Here is a 12,386-nt window from a genome sequence, read left to right as displayed (position 1 = left end):
GGATTGTGTTCCCATCTCAGTCACCTTCAGTGTGCTGTTGGGCAGGTTTTGGTGGGTCAGTCAATAGACAGCAGGCTCTGCAAGGCCTCTCCAGGGTCTGCCTGCACCAGAAAAGTTCAGGCCAGGCTTCATACACTTCCTCCTTCAATAGTTTTTAAGTTCTCTTAACCTCTTTATATAGTTGAAATTACTTCTGTCTCCATGAGACTGGATTGTCTGTAGACAAGACATACTTTTTACCCCACCCCGTTTAAGAATGAGGGAAATAAATTTTCTGACATAGAAGGAAAATATTCCTCTCCAAAAGATGCTCCCATGTAGAGAATCCATATGGAAGGAGTCTATCTGCACAGGAGTGAAAGGGAAATGAGGCTGGTGCCTGCTTAAGACAAGTTCATACAAGATTGTGTGGCAGCTCTGGAGATCACTCCCCAAAAGAATCTAATGGCATTTCTGAGAGACATCAACAAGAAAGAATGGAGCAGTCTGATGGGGAGAAGACAGAAGGACTATGTGAACACATAGCATTTGGGAAGATAAACAGATGGTCACAGGGAAGCCAGAGCATTGATATATTCAGATCTTTGTGAACTCTTTCCCACCCAAGTCACTAAAAACCCACACAACCTGGACAGTTCCTCCTTACACAGACTCTGAGGTGCATCTGCCACTGTTCTGGTTCCACTGGTATGTGCCTGCAGCAGCACCCAGGTGGGAATGCCAAGTGCCAAGGACAGAATGCTGATGCAGTGTCACTGAATACTTGTTTCACATAGGCTTCCCCTGGCATGCATCACTGCCTCTGCATGCTGGAGATGGTGGACAGGGAGCTGGCACAGTTTGGTTTTAGCTGTTCTCATGCTCTTAGGCACGCCACACTTTTTAAAGGGGTTAAGTTCATGATTTAAGAGAGCATCATGAGCATGTGGCTGACCATAAGAGAAAGGCTATGCCATAAGATACAGTCACAGATCTGCTGTGAACATCTGTTTCTGTTCTGTCTTTGAAAACCTTGGAACAAATCAGGGCACAAAAGCCACAGTTCTACCTGTCCAAAGTCTCAGAGGGAGAGGGCATTAGGAATGAAAGATTTTAGTCTTGCACGGAGGCAAGGGACACTCAGTAAGAATTTCACTGTAGTGTAAGTCAGGGACTCGAGTACAGCTGCCAGACTGGCCGTGCAAAACTCAGACCGTATCTAACAAGCTTTGTACTTTCTCTAAGAGAGGAAAAAAAAAAGGTTGTGCAAAATCTGCTAATAAATTCTTGCTCATTATTTCAATCATGATCAGCTTTTAGATGAGGTCAGTAAAACCCAGAGAGAGAGGGAGCAGCACAAAAGCCCACTTGAGCCCACTTGTCCTGCACAAATGTATACCAGCTGGAAAGCCGTCACACTGAATTTCAATGAAACTGAGGGGACAATTATAAAGAATGTACATATATATATAAATGTTTTCTCTGCTACAGTTCAGCTGAGTGACAGAAACTTGCTCAAACGTGACACAGCTGTATGTCTGCCTCCTTAGACTTACAGATACATTAATTATTTTAAAAAATGGCATTAAAGCTCATAAATTGTTTAGGGCACCTTTGAAAAATACTTGATATGTTGAACGAATCCAGTGCCAGAGAACATCAGCCAGACCTTAATCCACAGAGTCTCTTAGAAATTAAAGCCATAAATCATTGTCATCATCATCATGAGCCTTTGCTTGGAGTGATTTGTTCAGCATGTATAAGGAGATAATCTGTAATTTGGTGCTTAAATCAGACCAATAAATTCTCTTTAGAGAATTTTTGTATCTTTCTCAGTGTCATCTGGTTTGAAACCTGATTTCTATAAATCAAATGTGACTTCTAACTGCATCATCCAGTTTGAAAGCCATGTGAAGTCAACAATCTTGACAGTTCAGCAGATGAGAGATCATCTGATAGAATAAATTACTATAAAGATTAATTACCCATTGACAGAGATCTGAAATAGAGAGGAAGTTAATCAGAAAGGTAATTTCTGCACCACTTCTGAAAGAAAAAGCCACCTCATTTCTTCCCTCAGTGGGAGGGGAGCTCATTTCCAAAGATCTCTCCTTCACAGCAGTGGCAAACTTGAGGGTTTTTCTAGTTGGTGCCTGTGCTTTCTAATTGGAAAAGAGTCAAACATCTCCAAACCCTTGAGGGATTTTTGGGACCATAATGTCCACAAGGGCCAAGTTAAAACCCTGTTCTGGAAACTTCCAGCTTTAAGAAATAAGAATTTTTATTTTTTAATCTGGTGTAGGTATTGCTTAATGTAAGAGTATTTGATTTGGAATTGTTGTCTTCTTAATATACTTCCCTTCCCTTGTGCAATAAAAATGTTATAGTCATCCTCTTTCTTATCTCTGCTCTCACATACAAACAATCCCAGATAATTTTATTTATCTCTGTAGCAACTAATCTATTCTGCATCATTTGGCTATCAGATCTGATCTTCCTGCAGTTTTTCAGAACAGATATTCCATTACATATGCATCAGTTCACAAGGGATGGTTTTGGTGGTGGTTCTCACCGGACCAAGGAGCAGTATCTATCAATGATTTGAACTGTGCTTTTCTGTTTCTCATATGTGAGACAGGCATCCTGTCTTAGAGCAAACACTCCTTCATTCCCTCCTAGTGTATGTGTATGGAGTCTTCAACAGAAGCAGTAAAGGATTTCATTTGCCAGGAACTTCCTTCCACAGCTCAGATTTCTCTTTCAGCCTTGTAATGAGACTTTCAGGTCTCAGAGGGGTAGATCTGGAGTACTCTTCAACCAATCTAATGGATTTAAAGGAAGCTTAGTCTCTGGAGGAACAGCATAGTGATAGGAAGACTTCATTCATGATTAGGCCTATTTTATAAATAAAAGGGACCACAGCTCAGGTATGGCTCAAGTAATCCATGCTGTTTGTTTGCTAGAGTGTCAACTCTCCCAGGCAATGACTGCAAATGTTCAACGTGTATTACAGCCCAGTGGCTGCTTTCAGTAGACAGTATGGAAAAGCTCATCCATGTTTTGGAAGGCAAGAGTGTTTATCCATATGAGTGTGACTATACAGTGCTACTTGCCTTCCAACAAAGCAAGCTGCTGGTCTGTTTTATTTAGCTGTTAGGGGTGGCCAGTGACTCCAGGAGATCCTCCAGGCCTGCCCATCTTGGATCCAGGAAACAGCCTGCCTCTGACTATGCTGAGTGTCCTTAATGACAGCTTTGAAGGATAAGCACCCCCATTCCTTCTGGATTGAATACGCCCCTCAGCATCCTCTTAGACTCTGCTCCTGGTTACTGAACCCCCGTTTCTCTTATCTCAAAGAGTCAGCAGGAGAACATATATGAAGTGCTAGTGGACAGCATATTCAAAATAAATAGCCATTTACTTCATCCACCTCTGGAAATACAAAAATGCAAAAGAAAATAATATATTGTCTGGATTAAGTGTATTATTTCTCTCAACACTGTGTAGACCCCACCTAGTTACAATACTATTTTCTTGTCTCTGGACTGGGTTACAGCCTGCCTCCCAATAGATCCTTCTTCTCTCATCTGCTCCTTGGCAAGGGTTCCCAGCTTCTTAGGAACTCCCTACAATGATTCTGCCCTTCCTGACCTATGAGCCTTCTCTGAGCAGAGCAGACACTTTGAAAGGTTACCGTGCATTGCTTTTCAGCCCTTGAAGATTGTTTCTGCACAGCTGTCAGACTTTCAGAGAATCTGTGACCTAGAACTCAGTCACCCTTCTGCCCCTCCACAGCAGACTACACAAAGGTAGTGAAACAAGCAGAAGATCAGTTAGCATCTACAGAAAATAAGACAAGTCTCTCTGTGTCACTCAGGTCCTCTCAGACTTCCTATACTGGTACGACTGGCTACCAAAGGCTGTGACTCTGGCAGTACGCTGCATGCTTGGGTAGCAGCAAACAGCCTAGCTGCTCAGTGCTAGGCAGTGTGCAGACTCATGCTCTGCCCCTGGAGGCTGGCTTTCTAATTCTTACATCTGAAAGGCCTGGTATTTGTTCATTGCAGAATGTTTTTCGTTGTGTAGGAGAAGACACTTAGTACTGTCCCAAGCTCGGAAGTAGAGTAACAAGGATTTCTTGGTGGAGATTTAAGTCTGAGGTTCATTTTCTATCTGTGCTTTGTTAGAACTATCAGTTAGCAGTGCAAGTGCCTCACATGCTTGCTGAGCAACTTTGGTGATAACTCTATGTTAAATATGTGGCTTTATTTAGAAATCTCAGTGGCATTTACATAGTTCTAGTTCACAGCACTTACTGGATGTCAGGTGTGTTTTGTGACAGTTTTATTACCCTACCTGTGGAAAACCTTGGCCTCCCAGACATGGAATACAATGCAGCTCATTGTGTTCTGTGAGACAGCACACTGTATTTTACTGGATTAAAAGTAACTGTGGTGGAACCAAGTTTCCAATACAGTATTTCTAGTGGAACTGTGGACTAAATCTTGTTCTTATTTTTAATGCCTACAACAGTGCATAGATGAAGAGAATATATGCTAAATTGTTAATTTTTAACTATGTGCTGTAGTCAAGTAATTGTTAAGGAAAATGCTTGAGATAGGAAAGTGTTTTCTGTACAGTTCTGACCTATAAGAAAAAAGGTCTGAAATCCGTCTTTCAATTCAGTCACAGTGCCTTTAGCAAGGTCAGAATTTTACCAAAGAATTAGAACAAATAAGAAACAAAATAATCCAGGAATGTAGTGTTTTGCGAAGGAGTAATGTATTCAACTGACCAAAGCTGAACTTTGCAGTCATTGTTTCATGACTCAAACATGGGTTAGGAAAAGCAATCACTTTCTCATCAGTTACCACACTTATGAAATGGTGGAATTTTCCATTATTTCATAACCTGTGGTGCTGTGATTTCTCCTTCTGATTAAGAACTGCAGCCAACTGATAATGGAAAGAAATCTGCCAGCCCATATGGTGGAAAATTTCAAGCAATAATAGTACATCTAGTCTAAAAAGTACCCCAGTGATGCAGATTTGACAAGAGAATGTTTATTTTGTAACAGAACTTCACTTTATACTAGTAACAGGACTAGGAATCCTTTAGAACTGATGATGCTGTGTAGTCTGATGTGTGTGGCAATGTGGGCAATTCATCATGTTACTGGTCGTGGTAAACAGCACGTAAAACTGGGTCACTAGTAAACAGCAAGATTAAGAAATAATTAATCTGAAGAATACTTGGGCTAATGACAGGCTAGCACTACCCCACTAAAACTTAATCAGCTGTCTTTTCTGATGCATGATCTGTTCAACTTGCACTTTCTTCTTTCCATGACCACATCTGCTTAGTTCTTTTTCCATTATCAAATTTACAGAAAACATGTTCCTCTCAGCATAGACACTGGTCCTTACAATCTAGGGTTCCTGGCTGTTACCTGTCTGGCCTATATACCTTTTTCACATTTAGGAAGATGCCATATAAACAGCAAACAAAAACTGATAGAAGTAGTGAAGATTTAAAAAAAAAAAAAAAGAAAAAAAAAAAAAAAAAGAAAAAGAAGGCTTTCAGTCTGATTTCTGTGTCTACACTTCCATCACCTCACTGTTTCTTCAACTTGTTCATAATGGACTTTCTCATACAGTACTAAGGGATTTCTTTTGATTAAGGGTCAATCTGATTTCTTCATGAAAGGTTTCTCTTGGTGTCTTTTTGCCCCTTCTCCATATCATAGTCTTGAGTACGTCTTGCCACTTCATTCTTATCCTTACCATCACAGTAGATCCCTAAGAAATTTTTTGCTCACAAGTCACCTGCTGAGCTCATTCTTCAGAAATTGCCTTCATGACTACAGTATAAAATGTACCTGCATTCGTAGTGATGAATTTAGTTCCACATAAATTAGTCACTCTTCAAAGTTTTTATTCCTGTTTGATTCTGTAATGTAATTCAATAGGGCAAAAAATAAAATGTGTTTTTCTTGCCACCTCTCCCTGCTGTCTTCGCCCTCTAGCAACAAATATGGATCTGTTTCTGTGAAACCCATGTTATTTCTCTCAATCCTTCTCATCTTGGTGGTGGGGCCCAGTATTTCCTTCTTCCTGAGTGACAGTGCTGAATGCAACATTATTTTCCTGCTGTGCATTTGAGCGAGTTGTGCTGAACTGAGTCTTACAGGTCTGGCTCCTGCTCATATTCTGAAAGTTCTGTTGATCTCTCCAGAGCTCTGTCGTGTGCTTTGGGGCTCAATCCCTACAAGACTGATGAATGCCCATGGTGCAGACATTAGTTAATTGCCTTCTGCTATGAGGAAACTCAGAGCAAGGCACAGCAGCAGTGCACCTGCTGCTGTATACTTGAAATCATCTAAGTGATGAGAGTCTCACAGGAATTAGGTAGTCAAGGATGCCATCTGTTTATCTACATCAGCTACAGGCAATGTGGAAGTGAGTGGTGCAGATTTCACAAGCCAAACTGATAGTGTTCAGTTAGGATCCTAGCTTCTTTCAGGCTTCTCTGAGATTCATAGATCTAAGGTGATGTGAACCAGCCTCTAGCCATGTTTCTCTTTCTCTCCTCTTTTCACTCATCACTACAATAGCTTACACTTGGTCTCGTCCCAGTTACATGCCCAGTTTGGTGTGATGAGGGAGAGTCTACAGCTTGTATCCAGCAGATTTTAAAAGCGTACAACTCGAATGAACAAGACTAAAACAAAGGCAACCATTCCCTGAGGAGAGGAAGTGCAGAGGGAGGGGCTGATCTCTTCTTCTGGCTATCTCGAGACAGATCACATGGGAATGGTTCAAAGCTGTGACAGGGGAGGATCAGACTGGACATCAGGAAGAATATAATTACTGAGGAAATGGTCAAACACTGGAACAGGATTCCTTGAGAGGTGGTGGATGCCCTAACCCTGTCAGTGCTTAAGAGGCATTTGCAGAATGCCCTCAATAACATGTTTTAACTTTTGGTCAGCCCTGCAGTCATCGGGCAGCTGCACTAGATGATCATTCTGTTCTGTTCTGTGTAATGCTCTACTACTCATCTGTGTAAGCAATAAGCCAACTCTCAGCACTGAGGAAACAGGAACAGAACACATACAATAATATATATGTACACCCTGTTAATCCTTAGATTTTTAATCTCCATTTGTTTCTATGAAGATATTTAATAAAATTCAGAGCAAATACTCTGCTTTAGACTCCTGCATTGTGATAGGATTATGATTCACTCTACTGCATCAATTTGCATAAAGAAGGCCTTAAGAATTACATATGGAAGGAGGATTTTTAAAATGGTTTAAAAATACAGACATTTAAGCAAAAAGGCAGATATGTACTGGAAAGATTCTAGTAGTGAAGATCTGAAATAATTATCCCTTGGAATCCTGGCACCGGAACTGGTGTTTCTCTAGTAAGTCCTGCTGTATCTTTCTGAAAGGACCACGCTAAGCTGAGATAGTTGGTACCCTTCCTCCTCTTCCTTTTATTGGCCTTTTTCATTTCTGTAGGATTGGTCAAGGAAAGCACTTAATGTATAAATATTCATTAAGAACTACTGTAGGATTGTTAGTGAGTCACACTGTTCTTCAAGACTTTTTTCTTCTAAGATACAGCACTGAAATATCTTTTTTTTTCTTTTTCACTCCCACAGAAGAGACATACAAATAAAGACCAATTTTATGTGCTGCAGAACTGTAAGTTTACAGAAGAAAAAAAGATACCTATTTATCTGCATTAAGCCCAAAATGCAATTCTGGATATCAAAATCAAATTCTAAAATGATCTTAATAGATGTAATACTTACCAAAATAAGTCCCGAGATTAATGAGGATGTGCCCGTCAGGGCAACATAGAACTTGGGGGTTAATGTGTTCAAAAACATACTCACTGAAAAAGAAAAGAGAGGACACCATGAGTACAAGAGCAGGACATGCTCTCCACATGTCCCTTCCTCCTCCCAACTGCAAGTTATTACCTGTTAGTTATTGTTATTACTACCAACTGTAAGTTATTACCTTAGCTTTGATAAAAAAGACAGTTAAAATAACATCCTGTTCCATCTGCCTAACATGCAATAAAGCAGAGCATTAGACTACCACATGCAGAATTTTGTTTTCACAACAAAATCAATCACTTGGCATTGGAAAACGGTTGCACACATATCTGGGACTTTCCTATTTCAGTCAGTGTTCCGCTGACATAGAATTTAGGATTCCCCATGATATAGGGAGAACATTTTATTATATGCCTTTGCTACTCCATTGCAGTTAGAAATCTTGGAAGTCTATCTCAATGTCCTGCATTCAAAATTGGCTCAACATTCTGTAGGTCTTTCTTGATGAAGTTTTTTTAAGCTTTTTACTTCTCACCACCTTGATTCTTCACAAAGTAGAAGATAATGGCATTTTCCTAACTCATTCTACCGCTCCAAAGTTGGTGAACCACTCAGTATAACAACAGTGAATAAGTGATTAGAAAAAGATCTAACTAGCTTTCTGTTAGTAAGGAGTGAAAATCATGATAGTTATCCAGGTTATCTGAAACCTAGGGCAAAAGTGAAGTCGGATGAGCAATTCTATCTGTTTGGATATGGAAATCCAAAGGGCTTTTCTAGTCATATCCCATCTTGAAAGCTGCTAAGAAAATCACCAGGTAGTCATGCTCATCCCCCACAGAAAATCCCAATGGCCTTAAGAGAATAAAATATCCTAGGTTTTTGATGACTCTACAGAAGCTACCAAAGAGAACTGGACTTCTACTAAATTCTAGATGTTTAAAGAAAATGCAACTTTCTATCATTTCCCTCTTCCACAAATGAAAACATTCCCTGTTAAAGCACAAAAAGGGTTAGAATATCCTCTGTAAACAACCCTACTGGTCTCAACCAGTGCCAAAGAATTTCTCATACACATATACATTTATGTATATACACATATATATATATTTGTACAAATACATGTATCCAGGACTGGGAGGGAACTGACAATAGTTTAGCAGGTAAATCTAAAAGGCTTGTAGCAGAGTACTAGTCATTAAAAAACACTGATAAAAGACCTGGATATGTAGGTGTGAGGCCCTCAGCTCATTCTGTTCTCTTTAGAAATAACATCCAGCAAAAATTAAATAATATGAACTCGAAAAATGAAGAGGAGACAACAACAGCAGAATGCAAACCATCAAACATATGATTCACTTTCCATGACCAGTAAAAAAAAAAAAATTGTTTTCCAGAAATGCATCAGTAAAAGAGATTAAAACCCTGCAGTTCAGCTCCTTTGTTCAGGTTTTGGCTGCTTATTTCTTTGTTGGTTTTTTTCATGAAGAAGTCATAAAGTGATAAAATGGAACTGTCCTTTCCTAGTCCACTGGAGTGGAATTAAGCTGATATAGTAAAGAATAAATCTGGTGGTTTTAAATGCCATTTTACATTTTCCTTCCCAAATGCCTTGGATGCCAGATTCTCAGCAAGCGTAAATCAACATCGCATCCTCAGAACTGCTGTGTGCAAGACAGCTACACTGTCTCAATCCTTCCTCCTTTTTCCTTCCTTTCCTGTCCTTTCCTTTCCTGTCCAATAAAAGCAGACTTTGAAATAGCAGTCCCTGCTTTCTTCAGCCACAGCACCTACTAAGTAGAAAGAGGAATGGAGAGACTGAAATAGCTTTGTCTTCACCAACTACCCCAAGTCTTTTAGAAGAAACATTCCTGATTTTGGAATGCAGATGTAAGCCAGAGACATACTCAAAGTATGTCACTGAGGAAATTTCAGACTGCCAGTGAAACTACTTCCTTTGCTCAGGTCAGGATATGCCTGAGAGAGAATATGCTATGATGGGATATAGAAGCCTTGTAACGTAGTGCTACTGTGGTGCCAACATTAACATAAAAAGCCAGGCAGCAAGAGACTACAGATATGCTTTCTCTTCCACTCTCCCACCACAGCTTATGGAATACTGGAATTTTTTCTATTAAAATTTCCCGTTACCCTGGAGGTAACTTGATTTCTGAAGCTGTGAGCCATCTAAGTCTACTGTGAAGATTCCACATGAGCATATCCACTGAATAAGGATATAGTATATTTGCTTCAAATATTATTACTGACTTCCATCCATAAAAATTGTTTTGGGAAATACATCCCCACTTGGAGAGCCCTCTCAATAAATTAGCTCTATGGAGCTCATCAGTGGTGTAGATCAAATAATGCTCATAGGAAATGCTATTAGTTTTCCTCTGTCATCACTCTTTTACAAGCAATATATGCTGGTTTATAGATAAACTCTAAGATGTAAATGGAGATTGGATTTTATTTATCTATAATTTTGACAAGTATTACTGCTTTCTTCTTTGCCTGCACATATACTGGTGCTCCTTTATCCTCCTTACTACAGGCTGCTGCAATTCTTCACATTTACAGCTTAGTCACAGGAACTCACAAGGTGAACAGATATCATGCTGGATGCTTTTGGATTTTATGGGCCAGACTCCCAGATAACTGAAATAACTCAGCAGATTTGATACATGTGCACTCAACGACCAGAGCTGTGTATCTGGACTGTAGCTCTCTAAACCTCTGGCCATTCTCTTCCCCTCTCATTAAAAGTAAGAATGTTCTACTTCATTATGAAAAGTATCATGTTTAGCCAATTATTAGCTACTCTCCCAGTTCCTTTGTCTCCATAAATATTATTAACAAAAGGAAATACTTTCTAATAAGAAACATATCTCCAAAACAGTAAAACAAAGCGCGTGTGGTCTGACTATTTTTATTCTCAAGTCAATGAGAATTCAATCATTGTTTCAGTGGAAACTACATTAAGGCCTAGTTCTCATAATATTTAACCTCAAGAGTAAAAATCAATCCACTTTTGCATTGTGATTTATATATATCATTATCTAAAAGGGAGTATTTCTTTACAGTCAGCATTCTGACACTGAAGAAATCACTATCATATCCAACACCTCTATCCCCTAGTGGAATCAGGGTTCCTGAATGTGTTGCAGTAAACTAGAGCCATTAGATAATGCTACCTATCCATCTGCCTAAATTTGGATAGCACTATTTCCATCTGCATTTCCATTTGATGATGTAGCAGGATTGAGGAGCAGAGAGAGATGTAGGAGAAATGTGAGCAGAAGACAATAGCGGATGACTGCAGAATAAAGAAGCCAGGCAGAATCACCAGCAAAAGGTAGTACTTTATGTAATTTCTTCTCAACTCAAGTGTATGCCTAATTATTTCTGTTCACAAAGGGAAGATGCTGCAGCTATTCAGTTCAGAACGTCATCTCTCGTCTGTAACTTGGTAGTACATAAAAAGGGCAAGTAACGAATATCTAGACAAAAAACTTGCCTGATCTTCCTACAGTGGCAACTTGTTTGAAATTACTGTCAAATCCCAATTATTTGCACAGGCTTTTGACAACGAATGCTCTATTTTATGTGTGTTAGTACAGCTTGTTTTGTATTTTTTAAGGGAAACCAGCATGACCTATAAATTCTGTCTAAAAAAAGCCAAACATGTCTACTTATGAGAGACTCCTGGCCTTACAAATATCCATCCCATCTTTCTTCCCTTTTCTTTATTGCTTTCATTTTAATAACACTTGAGACATCCAGAATAAGCCATATTTACATTTTCAGAAGTGCCTAAGTTCCACTGGTAATTCATTTCATCCTTCTGTATACTATCTAGGGAAGGACTGTTATTTCATTGTTAACTGTGCATGCTCACAGAGATGAATTCACATCCTATCAATTCACAGCAGACAAGTTATAAAAGTCATATGTAACATTCCCAGTTGAGACTAATCAAAAGAGGTGACTGAAATGTTTTTGAAAGCAGATGCCATTTCATTCCTGTTATATATATTATTCATTTCCAATACTTATGATTCATTCTGAACCTGGAAATAAACACAGGAGGATAACCCAGGTATTTTTCAAGTAACAAAATCCTCAAAACATGCAAAATGCTTCGCTCAAGATGATAAAAAACACTGTTGCTTTACATATTTCTTCAAGGTCTTGAGGCATTGGGAATTCAAGCATTGGGAATTCAACAGTAGAAAATACGGGGGTTGAACTGCTAAAAGTACCATATTAACTCCTCCACCAGTTAATTACATTAGAAGGTCACTAGGGGAGGGAGCACTGCAAACTACGAACTATTCCCACGTGCAGATCTACTATAATGACAACTCCATTACCTACTTCTGAATGTGAGGCGATATAAGTGTACAGTAAGGTGCAAATAAAAACTTAATAGCAATTTAGCATAAATCATATACACAAACAGATCAAGCAGAGACAGGACACCATCATTTACTACACTTCTTTGTTACCTCAAAATGCAAGTAAAATGATAAATATCTCAATAACCTTGTTAAATA

At 39.2% G+C, this 12,386-nt stretch overlaps 1 protein-coding gene across 3 annotated transcripts in view; it reads right to left on the bottom strand.

Moving 5' to 3' along the window:
* ST7 (suppression of tumorigenicity 7) overlaps positions 1-12,386 on the bottom strand; it is a 142,003-nt gene that overhangs the window by 59,718 nt on the left and 69,899 nt on the right. For all 3 annotated transcript variants that reach the window (XR_010080286.1, XM_063396720.1, XM_063396721.1), the window contains exon 2: positions 7,801-7,883. Coding sequence is in view for 2 of the 3 variants with exons in the window: in XM_063396720.1 (XP_063252790.1) it covers positions 7,801-7,883 (83 nt within the window). In the remaining variant the exon portion in view is untranslated. The remainder of the gene's footprint in view (positions 1-7,800; positions 7,884-12,386) is intronic.

The sequence above is a fragment of the Prinia subflava genome, chromosome 4, assembly GCF_021018805.1.
Source record: "Prinia subflava isolate CZ2003 ecotype Zambia chromosome 4, Cam_Psub_1.2, whole genome shotgun sequence".
Lineage (NCBI taxonomy): Eukaryota > Metazoa > Chordata > Aves > Passeriformes > Cisticolidae > Prinia > Prinia subflava.
This window is presented reverse-complemented; position numbering and strand designations above follow the sequence as displayed.